General features: G+C 41.7%; 1 protein-coding gene across 1 annotated transcript; it reads left to right on the forward strand.

Annotated features, from left to right (window-relative positions):
• The first annotated feature begins 363 nt into the window (after window positions 1-363).
• Window positions 364-17,339, forward strand: LOC109902654 (zinc finger protein 502-like). Its single transcript, XM_031785943.1, has 6 exons — window positions 364-438; window positions 9,988-10,076; window positions 10,212-10,415; window positions 10,493-10,726; window positions 10,978-11,092; window positions 13,586-17,339. Exons 2-6 carry the CDS (start codon window positions 10,017-10,019, stop codon window positions 14,302-14,304), a joined length of 1,332 nt encoding a protein of 443 aa, XP_031641803.1. The 5' UTR covers window positions 364-438; window positions 9,988-10,016; the 3' UTR covers window positions 14,305-17,339.
• Window positions 17,340-20,594: the final 3,255 nt, after the last annotated feature.

A 20,594-nucleotide genomic window follows, 5' to 3' on the forward strand; every position in this document is an offset into this window, starting at 1 on the left:
ATGGAACCCCTAATCACGGCCAGTTGTGATACAGCCTGGAATTGAACCAGGGTCTGTATTGATGCCTCTAGCACGGAGATGCAGTGCCTTAGACCGCTCCACCACTCTTTAATGAGTAGGTGTCGGAGGATGGGAATAAATAATAAATTATGAATATATAATCATGTAGTACAATACCACCTCATTAAGGGTCTGTTATTCTTGGTACATTGGTCTCTATTTCATAATCATTCAAGCTAGGCCTTTTCGTTATCTGACACAACTGTAGGGCAGTATGATTCACTTTCATGTATGCCCAGTAGGTGGTAGTAAAATAGGAAAGTGTTTTCAAACTCGGTGGTAGTTTGGTCTTTTTGAGTTTCCGTATATACAACCACAATAATATTCCACGACCCTCCGATACTCCTGTTAAGCATCCATGTAACCAACTACCGAAAGGTAAATATGTTTTATGTATTTATCTAAACATATGAGCTTTATAATATTGTCATTTGATGATAAGTTGGGTGTGTAGCTAACTATTCAAGCCATCTGTTTGCCAGCTATAACTAATCTAGTTAGTTAGCTAGTTAGCATAGGGCAATTCAATGTACTAGTGCTTAACCAAAGATGGTGCTAGTACCGTATAACAAAGAGTGTAGCTATAACGTTACGTGTTTGCAAACTGTAGGTATAAAACCCCATAAGGACCGACATGTGAAGTTTATAAGAGCATATTGGGTGTCAAATGAAAGCAAACAGTGTCTCTCTGTGTGTGGTCCTTCATAATAAAATGTAGCTGGGATATCTTGGTAGATCTATCCCTCTTAGGACATTTCGAATACAACACATCCACTTGATGGCTTTTGACTATGAAGAGGGTCTCTGATTGGCAGGAGAGGGACGTACAGTTGTGTGTCCTTTCTCAAATGCAGTTTTGAATGGGGAATCAATTGATTGTTATCATCTTGATACTAGTAGTTCTGTAATAAAAATGGATTCCATTGTATGGAATACAATTCCATCGTTCATTCCACTCATGTATTATTCACAGATTGTCACCATGCCACTGACAAATTATGAAAAGCAAAGGAGAAGGAGTATTATGAGGAGGTAAAGTAGAAACATAAAATGAATATATGTTTGAGAAAATCACAGGCTAAAAGCCCAAGAAAATAGATTTATTGCGTTGAGTTTTATTAAGTACCCTTTCAGATGTCCATACAAATTGCTAAGTTATTACCTTGATGAGAGCATAAATGACCTATTTCTTCCTCTTTGTACCTATTCAGGCTACATCATCATGAATAGAATTACATTAAAATCCATAAGTAGGGGCCTCCCGGGTGGCGCAGTGGTCTAAGGCACTGTGCCACCAGAAACTCTGGGTTCGAGCCCAGGCTCTGTCGCAGCCGGCCGCGACCGGGAGGTCCATGGGGCGACCCGACGCACAATTGGCCTAGCGTCGTCCGGGTTAGGGAGGGTTTGGCCGGTAGGGATATCCTTGTCTCATCGCGCACTTGCGACTCCTGTGGCGGGCCGGACGCAGTGCACGCTGACCAGGTCGCTAGTTGTATGGTGTTTCCTCCAGCACATTGGTGCGGCTGGCTTCCGGGTTCGATGCGCGCTGTGTTAATTAAGAAGCAGTGCGGCTTGGTTGGGTTGTGTTTCGGAGGACGCATGGCTCTCGACCTTCATCTCTCCCGAGCCCGTACGGGAGTTGTAGCGATGAGACAAGACAGTAACTACTAACAATTGGATACCATGAAAAAGGGGGTAAAAAATAAATAAATCCATAAGTATCCATCACTGTGTAGTACAAATCAGGTACCCAGGATGTTACCCGTGTTAATCCACTTCACTTAATGTAGTTTGATAATCAAAAAATTTTTTCAAACTAAAGTTGGCTTTAAAGCAGACTGCCCATTCTTTCTGCAGACATCTTTGAATCAGAGCAGATATTTATTGAAGCCCATTCCCGCCACCGCAAATTAATAAAATGCTCGGTAATATCTCAAAATGTTTAGATATAATGTCAAACATTTTAAGATACTAAATCTAACTCAAGAGTTTGAGATCGTTGACCATTCTTATAGGATATGTTTCTTCATTTGTAACATTGTGTGGGAATTCCACAGATGTCCCCACAGGTCCCAGAGTGGTGGGTGGGGGTTGCTTTTGGGTTGTAATCATATTTTAATGCTTGCATGAATATCACGCTGAATATATGTTCATGTCATTGTCACCAATCAACTGCATTACACTAAGAAATAATTCAAATTTAGATGCTAACGAATACTAACCATAAGTTAATGTATCTGATGGTTATCTAGCATGCTAGCAGTGACTGCTACGTCCTAAATAAGTGTTTGCAGCAATAACAGCTCAATTTAATCTAAGCAACTGTCTTTAACAACAGTCCTAACAACATGTAGGGCTTTTAGAACATAACATGTATTAGAAAATGTACAGGCAAATCACTAGTCTCTCATGATTGAAGCCTGTATCATTGTTGCTAATATTAGCAATGCTAGCTAGCTAAGTAGCTAACCCAGCTGCTGCATCGGAAATAGTGTTTTCAACAATAACAGCCAAATACAGCCTAAGCGACTGTCCAAGCAACCATCCAACAACACTGTAGGCCTATTGGAACTACACTGAACAAAAATATAAGTCCAACATGCAACAATTTCAAAGATTTTACTGAGTTACAGTTCATATAAATAAATAAAATAAAATGTTATTTGTCACATGTGCTGAATACAACCTTATACAGTGAAATGCTTACTTACAAGCCCTTAACCAACAATGCAGTCTTAAGAAAGATACCTAAAAAAGAAGAGCAGTGGCTTCTTCACTGGGAATGTGATGAAATAAATAAAAGCTGAAATATATATTTCTATCTACTATTATTCTGACATTTCACTTTCTTAAAATAAAGTGGTGATCCTTTACTAGGATTAAATGTAAGGAATTGTGAAAACTGAGTTTAAATGTGTTTGGCTAAGGTTTATGTAAACATCATACTTCAACTATATTCTATGTTGTAAAATAATTGTGAAGACATCAAAACTGAAATAACAGATATGGAATCATTTAGTAACCAAAAAAGTGTTTAAAATATCAAAATGTATTTTATATTTGAGATTCCTCAAAATAGCCACCCTTTGCCTTGATGACAGCTTTGCACAGTCTTGGCATGCTCTCAACCAGCTTCATAAGGTAGTCACCTGGAATGTATTTCCATTAACAGGTGTGCCTTCTTAAAAGTTCATTTGTGGAATTTCATTCCTTCTTAATGTGTTTGAGCCAATCAGTTGTGTTGTGACAAGGTTGGGGGGCGGTATACAGAAGATAGCCCTATTTGGTAAAAGACCAAGTCCTTTTTATGGCAAGAGCAGATCAAATAAGCAAAGAGAAATGACAGTCCATCATTACTTTAAGACGTGAAGGTCAGGAGGGGACTGAGCAGGAGGGGACTGAGCACGCACCCCTGAGGGGCCCCCGTGTTGAGGATCAGAGTAGTGTGTTGTTACCTACCCTTACCACCTGGGGGGCGCCCCGTCAGGAAGTCCAGGATCCAGTTGCAGAGAGAGGTGTTTAGTCCCAGAGTCCTTAGCTTATTGATGAGCTTTGAGAGCACTATGGTGTTGAACGCTGAGCTGTAGTCAGTGAATAGCATTCTCACATAGGTGTTCCTTTTGTCCAGGTGGGAAAGGGCAGTGCTGGAGTGCAATAGAGATGGCATCTTCGGTGGATCTGTTGGGGCGGTATACATATTGGAGTGGGTCTAGGTTTTCTGGGATAATGGTGTTGATGTGATCTATGACCAGCCTTTCAAAGCACTTCATGGCTACAGAGGGTGGGTGCTACGGGTTGGTAGTCATTTAGGCAGGTTACCTTAGTGTTCTCGGGCACAGGGACTATGGTGGTCTGCTTAAAACATGTTGGTATTACAGACTCGGACAGGGAGAGGTTGAAAATGTCAGTGAAGACACTTGCCAGTTGGTCAGCACATGCTCGCAGTACACGTCCTGGTAATCCATCTGGTCCTGTGGCCTTGTGAATGTTGACCTGTCTAAAGGTCTTATGCACATCGGCTGCGGAGAGCGTGATCACACAATCTTCCGGAGCAGCTGGTGCTCTCATGCATGTTTCAGTGTTATTTGCCACGAAGTGACTTTAGAAGTAGTTTAGCTCGTCTGGAAGGCTTGTGTCATTTGGCAGCTCTCGGCTGTGCTTCCCTTTGTAGTAGAGGTCGACCGATTATGAATTTTCAATGCCGATACCGATTATTGGAGGACTAAAAACAGCAGATAACAATTAATCGGCCGATTTATATATATATTTTTTATTAAAAAAACTTTTTTATTTGTAATAATGACAATTACAACAATACTGAATTAACACTTATTTTAACTTAATATAATACATCAATAAAATCAATTTAGCCTCAAATAAATAATGAAACATGTTCAATTTGGTTTAAATAATGCAAAAACAAAGTGTTGGAGAAGAAAGTAAAAGTGCAATATGTGCCATGTAAGAATGCCAACGTTTAAGTTCCTTGCTCAGAACATATGAAAGCTGGTGGTTCCTTTTAACATGAGTCTTCAATATTCTCAGGTAAGAAGTTTTAGGTTGAGTTATTATAGGAATTATAGGACTATTTCTCTCTATACCATTTGTATTTCATATACCTTTGACTATTGGATGTTCTTATAGGAACTTTAGTATTGCCAGTGTAACAGTATAGCTTCCGTCTCTCTCCTCGCCCCTACCTGGGCTCGAACCAGGAACACATCGACAACAGCCACCCTCGAAGCAGCGTTACCCATGCAGAGCAAGGGGAACAACTACTCCAAGTCTCAGTGAGTGACGTTTGAAACGCTATTAGCGCGCACCCTGCTAACTAGCTAGCCATTTCACATCGGTTACACCAGCCTGATCTCGGGAGTTGATAGGCTTGAAGTCATAAACAGCGCAATGCTTGAAGCATTGCGAAGAGCTGCTAGCAAAACGCACGACAGTGTTGTTTGAATGAATGCTTACGACCCTGCTGGTGCCTACCATCGCACAGTCAGACTGCTCTATCAAATTACAGACTTAATTATAACATAATAACACACAGAAATACGAGCTTTAGGTCAATATGGTCGAATCCGGAAACTATCATCTCGAAAACAAAACGTTTATTCTTTCAGTGAAATACCGAACCGTTCCATATTTTATCTAACGGGTGGCATCCATAAGTCTAAATATTCCTGTTACATTGCACAACCTTCAATATTATGTCATAATTACGTAAAATTCTGGCAAATTAGTTCGCAACGAGCCAGGCAGACCAAACTGTTGCATATACCCTGACTCTGTGTGCAATGAACGCAAGAGAAGTGACACAATTTCACCTGGTTAATATTGCCTGCTAACCTGGATTTCTTTTAGCTAAATATGCAGGTTTAAAAATATATACTTCTGTGTGTTGATTTTAAGAAAGGCATTGATGTTCATGGTTAGGTACACATTGGAGCAACGACAGTCCTTTTTCAATGATTTATATGCAACGCAGGACATGCTAGATAAACTAGTAATGTCATCAACCATGTATAGTTAACTAGTGATTATGATTGATTGATTGATTGTTTTTTTATAAGATAAGTTTAATGCTAGCTAGTAACTTACCTTGGCTTCTTACTGCATTCGCGTAACAGGCCCCCTCATGAGGCAGGTGGTTAGAGCATTGGACTAGTTAACCGTAAGGTTGCAAGAATGAATCCCTGAGCTGACAAGGTAAAAATCTGTCGTTCTGCCCCTGAACAAGGCAGTTAGCCCACCGTTCCTAGGCCGTCATTGAAAATAAGAATGTGTTCTTAACTGACTTGGCCAGTTAAATAAATAAAAAATCGGACAAATCGGCGTACAAAAATACCGATTTCCGATTGTTATGAAAACTTGAAATCGGCCATAATTAATCGCTCGACCTCTACTTTGCAGTCTGTAATGGTTTGCAAGCCTTGCCACATCCAACGAGCGTCAGAGCCGGTGTAGTACGATTCGATCTTAGTACTGTATTGATGCTTTGCCTGTTTGATGGTACGTCGGCGGGCATAGCGGGATTTCTTATAAGCATCTCAGTTAGAGTCCCACTCCTTGAAAACGGTGGCTCTACCCTCTAGCTTAGTGCGGATGTTGCCTGTAATCCATGGCTTATGGTTGGGGTATATATGTACAGTCACTGTGGGGATGATGTCATCGATGCACTTATTGATAGAGCCAGTGATTGATGTGGTGTACTCCTCAATGCCATTGGAAGAACCCCGGGAACATATTCCAGTCTGTTCTAGCAAAACAGTCCTGTAGTTTAGCATCTGCTTCATCTGACTACTTTTTTAAATTTATGTAGTCACTGGTGCTTCCTTTTTTGCTTGTAAGCAGGAGTCAGGAGGATTGAATTATGGTCAGATTTGGTTTCCCTGGAGCGCCACCTCTGGATGAGCGTTTTCCTGTTTGCTTATGGCCTTATACAGCTATTTGAGTGTCGTCTTAGTGCCAGCATCGGTTTGTGGTGATAAATAGACAGCTACAAAGAATATAGATGAAAACTCTCTAGGTAGATAGTTTGGTCTACAGCTTATCATACGATACTCTACCTCAGGCGAGCAAAACCTAGAGACTTCCTTAGATATCGTGCACCAGCTGTTGTTTACAAATATACATAGAATATGTAGCCTCTGTTTTACCAGAGGCTGCTGTTCTATCCTGCCAGTACAGTGTAATACCTACCAGCTGTATGTTATTCATGTTGTTGTTCAGCCACGACTCGGTGTAACATAAGATATTACAGTTTTTAAAGTCGCATTTGTAGGATATACATGCTTTTAGTTCATCCATTTTATTATCCAGCGATTGTACGTTGGCCAATAGTACCGATGGCACGGACTGATTAGCCACTCGTTGCCGGATCCACACAAGGCACCTCATTCTCCTTCCGTGAAACCTTGGTCTCTTTCTCCTGCGAATGACGGGGATGAGGGCCTGTTTGGATGACTGGAGAAAATCCCTCTCGTACGTCTCATTAAAGAAAATTCTTAGTCCAATTCAAGGTGAGTAATCTGATGTCGGGAAGATATTTTCAGTCATAAGAGACAGTAGCAGCAAAATTATGTACAAAATAAGTTACAAACAATGCAAAAAAAATAAAAATAAATAGCACGGTTGGTTAAGAGCCCATAAAACGGCAGCCATCCCCCCCAGGGCCATTATGCGAAATATATATAAAAATATATTGAAATGGATTGATTAAACCAGAATCTTCTGATTTCACATGACTGGGAATACAGATATGCATCTGTTGGTCAAAGATACTATCAAAAAAAAAGTAGGGTTGTGGATCAGAAAACCATTCGGTATCTGGTGTGACCACCATTTGCCTCATGCAGCGTGACACATATCCTTCGCATAGAGTTAATCAGGCAGTTGTTTGTGGCCTGCGGAATGTTGTCCCACTTAAATCGCTGTGCGAAGTTGCTGGATATTGGCGGGAACTGGAACACACTGTCGTACACGTCGATCCAGAGCATCCCAAATATGCTCAATGGGTGACATGTCTGGTGAGTATGCAGGGGCACTCTGTTCACAATGTTGACGTCCCTGCAGGATGCCAATTGCAAGCTCCCTCAAAACTTGAGACATCTGTGGCATTTTGTTGTGTGACAAAACTGCACATTTTAGTGGCCTTTTCTCGTCCCCAGCACAAGCTGTGCCTGTGTAATGATCATGCTGTTTAATCAGCTTCTTGATATGCCACACCTGTCAGGTAAATGGATTATCTTTGCCTATGGAGAAATTATCACTAACAGGAATATAAACAAATTTGTGGACAACATTGGAGAGAAATAAGCTTTTTGTGCATATGGAACATTTCTGGGTTCTTTTATTTCACCTCATGAAACATGGGACCAAGTTGCGATTTTTTTTTTTTCAATGTAATAAAACGTATGAAGTTTACAAAAATATTGCCTATTTGTAAAGTGCGCAATAGTCGCCGGAGCTGCAACTTCAACTGTGATGGTGGGACTGGTTTTGCCGAATGGGATGTTTGAACAACAGAAAAATATTGGAGTAAAATGACTATAAATATCATTATATTTAAAATATTTCCAGATGTTATTAGACATTAACAATCAGAGCAACATATAGCAAGGAGTTCCAATATGATCAAAAACTACAAATAGGTTATATAGATAAGCAATTTCACTAAACAGTCAATAGACCTGAAATCATGTCTATGTATTTTTGACTTATGTATTTTGACATGCGTATCTCAATATGTTTAGATAGTTTCGACATTAAATGAAAAATTGATGGCGGAAATGGGCTTAAATAGATATTTAACCGTTTTTGGAAAACTTCTGTGCAAACTTCTGACAAACTGTGCATCTGCACAGTTATTTAACAAACCGTACAACTCTATGAACAAGGCTTACTTTTAACAGAACATTTTACAAAAACACATCTACTTAAAGTGGCACTCCAAACTTCTTTTCACCTCATTTAACACCTGATTTACTTGACTAAAGGCACATCTCAATAGGTGTTCCAGATATGTCATTACATAGTGGGGCCTTTGCTTTTTTGTTCTCCTTATTGTTCCTCAAGCATGGGGGGAGGCCGACGACGTCGCTGATTCCCATTAGACCAACTCCTTAAATGCCCTACTCCTTGAAGTTTGCGGTTGTGTCTAAAAATACTATTTTGCTAAACTGTTGACCCTTTAGTGCTGTATTTACAGTGCCTTAGGAAAGTTTTCAGACCCCTGGACTTTTTCCACATTTTGTTATTTTACAGCCTTATTCTAAAATGGATACATAAAACAATTTCCTCATCAATCTACACACAATACCCCATAATGACAAAGCAAAAACTGTTTTTTATTTAATTTATTAAAAATAAAAAACAAATACCCTATTTACATAAGTATTCAGACCCTCAAAATTGGGCTCAGGTGCATCCTGTTTTCATTGATCATCCTTGAGATGTTTCTACAACTTGATTGGAGTCCACCTGTGGTAAATTCAATTGACACAATATAAGGTCACACAGTTGACAGTGCATGTCAGAGCAAAAACCAAGCCACGAGGTCGAAGGAATTGTCCATAGTGCTCAGAGACAGGATTGTGTTGAGGCACAGATCTGGGAAAGGTACCAAAACATTTCTGCAGCATTGAAGGTCCCCAAGAACACATTGCCCTCCATCATTCTTAAATAGAAAAAGTTTGGAACCACCAAGTCTCTTCCTATAGCTGTCAGCCCGGCCAAACTGAGGAATTGGGAGAGAAAGGCCTTGATCAAGGAGGTGACCAAGAAACCGATGGTCACTCTGACAGGGCTCCAGAGTTCCTCTGTTGAGATGGGAGAACCTTCCAGAAGGACAACCATTTCTGCAGCACTCCAGCAATCAGGCCTTTATGGTAGAGTTGTCCAGATGGAAGCCACTCCCCAGTAAAAGGCACATGACAGCCCGCTTGGAGTTTGCCAAAACGCACTAAAGGACTCTCAGACCATGAGAAACAATATTCTCTGGTCTGATGAAACCAAGGTTGAACTCTTTGGCCTAATCCTGGTTTTGCTTTGTCATTATGGTGTATTGTTTGTAGATTGATGAGGGGGGAAAACAATTGAATCCATTTTAGAATAAGGCTGTAATGTAACAAAATGTGGAAAAAGTCAAGGGGTCTGAATAATTTCCGAATGCACTGTATACTTGGGATATCGCTTTTCAACACTAAAAGTAAAAAAATCGCTGGGGCACATCTTTAAACTTTGCAATTAATTGTTTTTGTTTGACATACATTTCAAAGTGAAAAATCTCAATCTCAGCATAATTCCGTTACTATGGAATTTCCCTTTGCTTACGTCAACATCGGTGCCATTGTTGACTTTCATATGGGCTTTGTTGAGCCTTTTGATCTTATTTAACATTTGGGTGGTTTGTTTTGTTATTGACAGGTCACGGGTCTGTTCATCATCTACTGAAGATGGATCCAATGGATAAATATGGGACATATGAAAACAGTGGTCAACCAGAAGAGCTTTTTGTATGTTAAACCGTATTTTATGCATTCTTCAAAGTGAGAAACAATTACATTTTACAATAGCTTAAACAATCGGCTATCCACTAACAAGTTTTATTGGTCAAGTTGAGTTTATTCACCAACCATGGTCTGTTCTAGGATCACTCACTACATTGGAGTGAGGTTAAAGAGGAGGCTGAAGAATGTCCGATTTCAGCTGTGTCGTTAGGAGTTGAAACATCCCAGGTTTGTCAAAAGGAGGACCCCGATGAACAAGATCCTTCCTTTGACACAGTTTCAGACATGCATAGAGTCACAGAGCAGGAGTGTGGACATAAAGGCATGACATATCTCAAAGTAAAGGTTTGTATCTACTCAACATTTTGCAAGCCCACTTACAAGCCCAGAGTTGTTGTTAGAATTATGTTTTTTTGTGTCAGGTGCCGCCTTCTCCAGTCCCAGTCAAAGAGGACTCTGAAGAATGCTCCCATCTGCCAGTAGATGAAGAGGAAGTTGCCTTAATTACAGTGAAGAAAGAAGAGAATGAAGACTGGTTGAAGTCAGAAGATGAGGATGTTGTGAAAGTGTCAGTGCCTTGGGAGCTGTTGGAAACATCACCATCATCATCATGCTCAGATACAGAGGACAGTGAGATGGAAAGTGATAATGTGAAAGTGAGTTCAAGCATGTAATAACGTACTGAGTGAAATACACACTTTGAGATGTTTTGTAGGGTTAGCTTCTTGTAGGGTCAATTTAAAAGTTTCTTCATTCCACAAGTTGTTTTGACTGTTTTGACACCCTACCTATTAAAAGCTGTGTACCCCAATCCACAAACCTAGCTCTTGGGCCAAGTTAGTATTTCCCCAATTCTTGAAGGTAACTGACTTTCTGACTGAACTGAATCCGCTTCTCTGTTTCAAAGGACTGTGAAAACCATGAGAGTGACATTTCACGAGGTTTAATGATTGAAGATTGTAGCAGGATTGATCCAGGGATGACGCCAGATACAGATGTGAAAGCTAATGCTGTCGATTTCAGTGAGTACCATTGGTGGGGTGGGTTGCAGTTGTGGTGTAGATATAGCTGTGGGAAGTAGTCTGGGGGTGGGGGTGCTGTGATTGTTTTGCAGTGGGGGGGGGGCGAAGAATTTTTGGGGGGGGCCAATACTGAAGATGTCTATATCAGGGGTTCCCAAAAATGTTCAATCAAGGCACCCCTTTCAGCATTGGGGAACATCCTTTTACATCAGCCTAAAACCCCAAACATCAAGCAATGCAAATGTAGAATCACGGTGGCTAGGAAAAACTCCCTAGAAATGCAAGAACCTAGGAAGATGCCTAGAGAGGAACCAGGCTCTGAGGGGTGGTCAGTCCTCTTCTGGGTGTGCCAGGGGGAAATTATAACAGTACATGGCCAAGATGTTTAAATGTTCATAGATGACCAGCAGGATCAAATAATAATAATCACAGTGGTTGTAGAGGGTGCAACAGGTCAGCACCTCAGGAGTAAATGTCAGTTGGTTTTTCATAGCCGAGCATTCAGAGACAGCAGGTGCGGTAGAGAGAGACGAAAACAGCAGGTCCTGGACAAGGTAGCACGTCCGGTGAAGAGGTCAGGGTTCCATAGGCACGCAGGCAGAACAATTGAAACTGGAGCAGCAGCACGACCAGGTGGACTGGGGACAGCAAGGAGATATCAGGCCAGGTAGTCCTGAGGAATGGTCCTAGGGCTCAGGTCCACCGGGAGGAGAGGGAGAGAATTAGAGCATACTTAGGATAAGGACACAGGATAAGACAGGAAAAATACTCCAGATATAACAGACTGACCCTAGAACCCCGACACAAACCATTGCGGCCCCGTCAGACGATACCCCCTGACCCGGCCAACCAGGCAGGATATAACCCCACCCACATTGCCAAAGCACAGCCCCCACACCTCTAGAGTGATATCTTCAAATCACCAACTTACTACCCTGAGACGAGGCTGAGTATAGCCCACGAAGATCTCCCCCATGGTACGAACCCGAGGGGGGCGCCAACCCGGACAGGAAGATCATGTCAGTGACTCAACCCACTCAAGTGATACACCCCTCCTAGAGACGGCATGGAAGAGCACCAGTAAGCCAGTGACTCCCATAATAGGGTTAGAGGCAGAGAATCCCAGAGGAGAGAGGGGAACTGGCCAGGCATAGACAGCAAGGGTGGTTTGTCACTCCAGTGCCTTTCCGTTCACCTTCACACCCCTGGGCCAGACTACACTCAATCATATGACCTACTGAAGAGATGAGCCTTCAATAAAGACCTAAAGGTCGAGGCTGAGACTGCTTCTCTCACATGGATAGGCAGACCATTCCATAAAAATGGAGCTCTATAGGAGAAAGCCCTGCCTCCAGCTGTTTGCTTACAAATTCTATTGACAATAAGGAGTCCTGTGTCTTGTGACCGTACGGTATGTGTCTTTATGTCCAGCATGACCAAATCGGAAAGATAGGTAGGGCATTACAGTAGAAAATAGAGCATTACAGTAGTCTAATCTAGAAGTGACAAAAGAATGGATGAACTTTTCTTGCGTTTTTGTCATGTTACGTAGATGGAAAAAAGCTGTCTTTTGAAATAGAGATCGGGGTCCAGAGTAACGCAGAGGTCCTTCACAGTTTTATTTGAGATGACCAACCAACCAACCATCAAGATTAGTTGTCAGATCCAACAGAACATCTCTTTGTTTCTTGGGACCGAGAACTAGCATCTCTGTTTTGTCCGAGTTTAAACGTAAAAGATTTGCCGCCATCCACTTCCTAATGTCTGAATAACAAGCTTCCAGTGAGGCCAATTTTGGGACTTCACCATGGTTCATCGAAATGTACATCTGTGTATCATCCGCATAGCAGTGAAAGTTAACATTATGTTTCCGAATGACATCATCAAGAGGTAAAATATATAGTGAAAACAATAGTGGACCTAAAACAGAACCTTGAGGAACACCGAAACGTACAATTGATTTGTCAGAGGACAAACCATCCACAGAGACAAACTGATATCTTTCCGCAGAAAAGATCTAAACCAGGCCAGAACTTGTTCGTGTAGAACAATTTGGGTTTCCAATCTCTCCAAAAGAATGTGGTGATCGATGGTGACAATCGCAGTGACCGGGCAACAACTCTTACAATTTCAACTATTGAATCCTGCAAGATAATGTTCTTAATTATTTTAACTTCCTTTTTTGCCAAAGCAGAGATGCTGAATAGTTGTTTTTCCTGCACTACAGATGTTATTGGTCCGCTAATACTAGTAAAAGGCCCAGTGCACTACTTTTGTGGGGGGGGGGTGTTTCTTCAAAAAATACGATTTTTTTTTGTATTAATATTTTTTTCAGATTTTTTTAAGGTGTTGCTGCAGCACCTTCAGCATCCCTACTTTCTGTGTCTATGGGTATAGAGATAAAATAATGTGTTACATGTACAGAACACGTGGCACGTTTCATAGCTCAATAACTATGGTTCTATTTTTGATGTTTTTTTCTCTTTCCTTTAGGTGAATCTAAAGGGGGGTCCTCCTTCTACCCATGCCCCCATTGTACACTTGGTTTCACCATAGAACGTTTTTTCCATGGGCATCTCAAGAGGGCCCACCCTGAAGAGTACATCGCTCTGCTGAAGTCTGGGGAAATAATTGCAACAAAAAAAAAGTGTTCACAGCTGCCCCCAGCCACATGCCCACAATGTGGCAAGAGCTTCTCCAATAAATATGTTATGGAAAAGCATCAGAGGAGTCACACAGGAGAGAAGCCATATCACTGTGCAGACTGTGGGAAGAGCTACGTCTTTGCTGATTCACTCAAAAAACATAAAAAAAGATGTGGGAAAGGATTCCGAAGACAAACCCAACTGACCAGCCATGAAACGATCCCCACAGGAGAGAGACCATATAAATGCTCTCAGTGTGGAAAAGGATACCGAACACCCGCCAGTCTAAAAGCACACCAGAAAACCCACCCAGGAGAAAAGCCTTATCAGTGCTCTCAGTGTGACAAATGTTTTGTCTTTTCCAGAGACCTTAAGAGACACAGATGGACTCACACTAGTGAGAGACCATATAAATGCTTTGAGTGTGGCAAAGGATTCGTCGAACAAACCCAACTGACTAGCCATGAGCTTATCCACACAGGAGAGAGACCGTATAAATGCTCTCAGTGTGCAAAAGGATACCGAAGACCAGCCCATCTAAAAAGACATAAAATGACCCACACCTAATGATTGCCTCCGGGGTAAGAAGTCATTCTACTGGCTGGAAGATTTGATAACTTGGAACCTTGATATGCCTGAAGAGTATATTAACTCTGGAACTTTGATATTCCTGTAGTATATATGTTATGTAAAGTTCAACAATATATTGAAAAATTTGCTACATCGAAATTATATATATTCAATATTTATGTTTTAAAATATTTATAAATTAAAAGGTTTGCTGTGTCTGTCAGCGTAGTGTCCAGAACATGGAGGCGCTACCAGGAGACAGGCCAGTACATCAGGAGACGTGGAGGAGGCCGTAGGAGGGCAACAACCCAGCAGCAGGACCGCTACCTCCGCCTTTGTGCAAGGAGGAGCAGGAGGAGCACTGCCAGAGCCCTGCAAAATGACCTCCAGCAGGACACAAATGTGCATGTGTCTGCTCAAACGGTCAGAAACAGACTCCATGAGGGTGATATGAGGGCCCGATGTCCACAGGTGGGGGTTGTGCTTACAGCCCAACACCGTGCAGGACGTTTGGCATTTGCCAGAGAACACCAAGTTTGGCAAATTCGCCACTGGCCACTGTGCTCTTCACAGATGAAAGCAGGTTCACACTGAGCACGTGACAGACGTGACAATCTGGAGACGCCATGGAGAACGTTCTGCTGCCTGCAACATCCTCCAGCATGACCGGTTTGGCGGTGGGTCAGTCATGGTGTGGGGTGGCATTTCTTTGGGGGGCCGCACAGCCCTCCATGTGCTCGCCCGAGGTAGCCTGACTGCCATTAGGTACTGAGATGAGATCCTCAGACCCCTTGTGAGACCATATGCTGGTGCGGTTGGCCCTGGGTTCCTCCTAATGCAAGACAATGCTAGACCTCATGTGGCTGGAGTGTGTCAGCAGTTCCTGCGACAGGAAGGCATTGATGCTATGGACTGGCCCGCCCGTTCCCCAGACCTGAATCCAATTGAGCACATCTGGGACATCATGTCTCGCTCCATCCACCAACAGACTGTTGCACCACAGACTGTCCAGGACTACTGAGCCTCATTTGGACTTGTTTTAAGGACATTACATCAAAGTTGGATCAGCCTGTAGTGTGGTTTTCCACTTTAATTTTGAGTGTGACTCCAAATCCAGACCTCCATGGGTTGATACATTTGATTTCCATTGATCATTTTTGTGTGATTTTGTTGTCAGCACATTCAACTATGTAAAGAAAAAAGTATTTAATAAGAATATTTCATTCATTCAGATCTAGGATGTGTTATTTTAGTGTTCCCTTTATTTTTTTGAGCTGTGTATAATTGTACACATAGGGTCTAATATAGACACCCACCAAAAAAAGAACGCAAAAAGTGTAAAAAAAGAAGGCAATTTCTGTAGCCTCTGTGGCCAACGACCCAGGCGCACATAATAATGCCATGAATAGCGGTAGCATTAATCTCACCATTTGAATCTCGCCATCGCTCTTTTTGTACTGAACAAAAATACAAAAGTTAAATGTAAAGGGTTGGTCCCATGTTTCATGAGCTGAAATAAAAGATTCCAGAAATCATTCATACGCGCAAAAATTATTTCTCTCAATTTTTTTGCACACATTTCTTTACATCCCTATTTGTAAGCATTTCTCCTTTGCCAAAAATAATCCATCCACCTGACAGGTGTGGCATATCAAGAAGCTGATTAAACGGCATGATCATTACACCGGTGCACCTTGTGCTGGGGACAATAAAAGGCCACTCTAAAATGTGCAGTTTTGTCACAATACCATAGAGGTCTCAAGTTTTGAGGGAGCGTGCAATTGGCATGCTGACTGTAGGAATGTCCACCAGAGCTATTGCCAAAGAATTAGTTTGTTTCTTTACCATAACTGCCTCCAACATCGTTTTAGAGAATTTGGCAGTACATCCAAACAGCCTCACAACCGCAGACCACTCACAACTCATTCTGATTTGCTGGGCCTGGCTCCCCAGTGGGTAGACCTATGCCCTCCCAGGCCCACCCATGACTGTGCCCTTGCCCAGTCATGTGAAATCCATAGATTAGGGCCTAATGAATTTATTTCAATTGACTGATTTCCTTCTATGAACTGTAACTCAGTAAAATCTTTGAAATTGTTGTGTTTATATTTTTGTTCAGTATATAATGAAAAGGTGACCAAAAACCAGATTCCTATTTTAAGGGACAGATTTGTATGGAAAGCCAAGTGGAAGGGAACATTATATGTTGTCATCCTCATAATAACCGTGTGTGGTTTAACCGCAACAGAATAGTACCCTTCAACTGAAGCAGCGGGAAACTAACGAGTGTCCACATCTCTCATAATCATACCATTACTATACTTATAATGGTTTAGGACCATCACGTGACGTCCTGACAACTGGTAAAACAGTCTTGCACCCACGTGCTAATCTACGTTACTTTTGCCCGGGAGGCAGCCCATTTCCAAAATGAATGCAATCCCTTTTTACCCTGGGAAACTCCTCCCGCTTGGGCAACCTGTGTCAGATAATCAAATCCATTCAATATCTCATGTGAAGTCTTCCAAAAAGACATGTGCACATGAATTCACATGTGAAATTTCACTTGCACGTGACTTCACGTGAAATTGTACAAATGTTAAGTGTTCCAAAAGCACATTTTCACACGTGAAATGCGATGTGTAGCTTCATGGTATCACATGTTGAAATGTTGCATCTCCATGTCACATTTATTTAACATGAGATCACGTTGTCACGTGTAGTTTCATATTATCACATTGCTTCACATGTTGGACATGTTATCACATTAACTTCACATGTGATCACACAAGAACTCACTTGTTCACATGTGGAATGCATTAGTTTTTTCCATAATGGACACCACAAACATTAAATTGTTTAGTCCAGATGTTGTTTAGTTTTCTATTGTTTAGTTGAGAAGTGCCAATTAATGGAATGTTAAAATAATAAAATAAAAATATAGTTTTATTATTTTTATTATTTCTGCTGCACAAAATGTTAAACATGGCAATGTTGTTCTCATGTTCTCAATAAAGGCTTTTAATATTTCATTGCATGTCATGATTGATGAATCTTTTTCAAACTGTTACATTTCACCGCAAACCCTATTACAACTGACCCCTTAAGTGGGGTATATTGTAACATTTCACTCCTTACATCTGAGACAGTCACAACTTGTCTGTTTGATTCAGAGACACAATACCTATACCAATTTGTAGCAGAGCCTTTTTAACAAGGCCTTTTTAATTCTATGTGCTGTGCATTTTGCTAAGATATTTGGATCACAACACTGTAGTGTAAGGGGCCTCCAGTTTTTAGATAGACTGGCTCTTTAAACTTACCACACCTGGGTCCAGATTCAGTAATAGTGAAATCAAACCTTGATGAGTACCTGATAGTTTACAACTTTTATAGGAGTGGTTAAAACATGCTAATAGTGGATATTTGAGTAGATCAAAAAAGGTTTAATATACCTCAACTGTTATGCTATCCAGCCCTGGAATTTTCCCGATAGACTAAAGGCTTTAATTGCATCAAGACGTTTTTCTGTACAGCTGTTCATTTTACACTATTCTTATTCAAAGAATACTTACAATTAACTTCAGTTAGTGGAACTGGAGGAGACTGAAAAGAGAACGAATGCTTAAAGTACTTTGCATCCTCTTTCAAAATATAATTTGGTGAATCAAGGATGACTCCATTTGTAACAAGTAAATACTTTTTCCTAGCATTTCTATGAATTTTTCTAAATGTTTCATCCAATTCGCTTTATTTTTATAATACATGTACTGTTATTTCTTATTTCCTTTATTAATATGAAGTCCTTTTACCTACAGTCGTGGCCAAAAGTTTTGAGAATGACACAAATATTAATTTCCACAAAGTTTGCTGCTTCAGTGTCTTTAGATATTTTTGTCAGATGTTACTATGGAACACTACAAGCATTTCATAAGTGTCAAAGGCTTTTATTGACAATTACATGAAGTTGATGCAAATAGTCAATATTTGCAATGTTGACCCTTCTTTTTCAAGACCTCTGCAATCCACCCTGGCATGCTGTCAATTAACTTCTGGGCCACATCCTGACTGATGGCAGCCCATTCTTGCATAATCAATGCTTGGACTTTGTCCGAATTTATGAGTTTTTGTTTGTCCACCCGCCTCTTGAGGATTGACCATAAGTTCTCAATGGGATTAAGATCTGGGGAGATTCCGGGCCATGGACCCAAAATATCTATGTTTTGTTCCCCGAGCCACTTAGTTATCACTGTTGCCTTATGGCAAGGTGCTCCATCATGCTGGAAAAGGCATTGTTCGTCACCAAACTGTTCCTGGATGGTTGGGAGAAGTTGCTCTCGGAGGATGTGTTGGTACCATTCTTTATTCATGACTGTGTTCTTGGGCAAAATTGTGAGTCAGCCCACTCCCTTGGCTGAGAAGCAACCCCACACATGAATGGTCTCAGGATGCTTTACTGTTGGCATGACACAGGACTGATGGTAGCGCTCACCTTGTCTTCGGACAATCTTTTTTTCCGGATGCCCCAAACAATCGGAAAGGGGATTCATCAGAGAAAATGACTTTACCCCAGTCCTCAGCAGTCCAATCCCTGTACCTTTTGCAGAATATCAGTCTGTCTCTGATGTTTTTCCTGGAGAGAAGTGGCTTCTTTGCTGCCCTTCTTGACACCAGGCCATCCTCGAAAAGGCTTCGCCTCACTGTGTGTGCAGATGCACTCACACCTGCCTGCTGCCATTCCTGAGCAAGCTCTGTACTGGTGGTGCCCCGATCCCACAGCTGAATCAACTTTAGGAAACGGTCCTGGCCCTTGCTGGACTTTCTTGGGCACCCTGAAGCCTTCTTCACAACAATTGAACAGCTCTCCTTGATGTTCTTGATGATCCGATAAATGGTTGATTTAGGTGCAATCTTACTGGCAGCAATATCCTTGCCTGTGAAGCCCTTTTTGTGCAAAGCAATGATGACGGAACGTGTTTCCTTGCAGGTAACCATGGTTGACAGAGGAAGAACAATGATTCCAAGGACCACCCTCCTTTTGAAGCTTCCAGTCTGTTATTCGAACTCAATCAGCATGACAGAGTGATCTCCAGCCTTGTCCTCGTCAACACTCACATCTGTGTTAACGAGAGAATCACTGACATGATGTCAGCTGGTCCTTTTGTGGCAGGAAAAGCAGTGGAAATGTTAGTTTTTTAACACAAAAAAAAACAATCAGTTGGGGACACGTAAAATGTCTGCCTTCTTCTATGGCGCCACTTTAGGGTACGTGTTTCTTCTGCTCCAGAGTCCAATGGCGACGAGGTTTACACCTCTCCAGCCGACGCTTGTCATTGCTCATGGGGATCTTAGGCTTGTGTGCGGCTGCTCAGCCATGAAAACCCATTTCATGAAGCTCCCGACGAACAGTTCTTGTGCTGATGTTGCTTCCAGAGGCAGTTTGGAACTCGGTAGTGAATGTTGCAACCGAGGACAGACGATTTTAACGCTCTATGCACTTCAGCACTCGGCGGTCCCGTTCTGTGAGCTTGTGTGGCCTACCACTTCGCGGCTGAGCCTTTGTTGCTCCTAGATGTTTCCACTTCACAATAACAGCACTTACAGTTGACTGGGGAAGCCCTAGCAGGGCAGACATTTTACGAACTAACTTGTTGGAAAGGGGGCATCCTATGATGTTGCCACGTTGAAAGTCACTGAGCTCTTCAGTAAGGCCATTCTACTGTCAATGTTTGTCTATGGAGATTGCATGGCTGTGTGCTTGATTTTACACACTTGTCAGCAACGGGTGTGGCTGAAATAGCCAAATCTCCTAATTTGAAGGGGTGACCACATACTTTTGTATATACACAACCTGTAAAAGTTTTAGAACACCTCATTCAAGGGTTTTTCTTTATTTTTTACTATTTTCTACATTGTAGAATAATAGTGAAGACATCAAAATGATGAAATAACACATATGCAATCATGTAACATTGACAGTAGTCCACCTGGCCATGCTGCTGTTCCAGTTTCAACTGACCTGAGCCCTAGGACCATGCCCCAGGACTACCTGACATGATGACTCCTTGCTGTCCCCAGTCTACCTGGCCATGCTGCTGCTCCAGTTTCAACTTCCACCTGACTGTGCTGCTGCTCTAGTTTCAACTGTTCTGCCTTATTATTATTCGACCATGCTGGTCATTTATGAACATTGAACATCTTGACCATGTTCTGTTATAATCTCCACCCGGCACAGCCAGAAGAGGACTGGCCACCCCACATAGCCTGGTTCCTCTCTAGGTTTCTTC

The sequence above is a fragment of the Oncorhynchus kisutch genome, linkage group LG13, assembly GCF_002021735.2.
Source record: "Oncorhynchus kisutch isolate 150728-3 linkage group LG13, Okis_V2, whole genome shotgun sequence".
Lineage (NCBI taxonomy): Eukaryota > Metazoa > Chordata > Actinopteri > Salmoniformes > Salmonidae > Oncorhynchus > Oncorhynchus kisutch.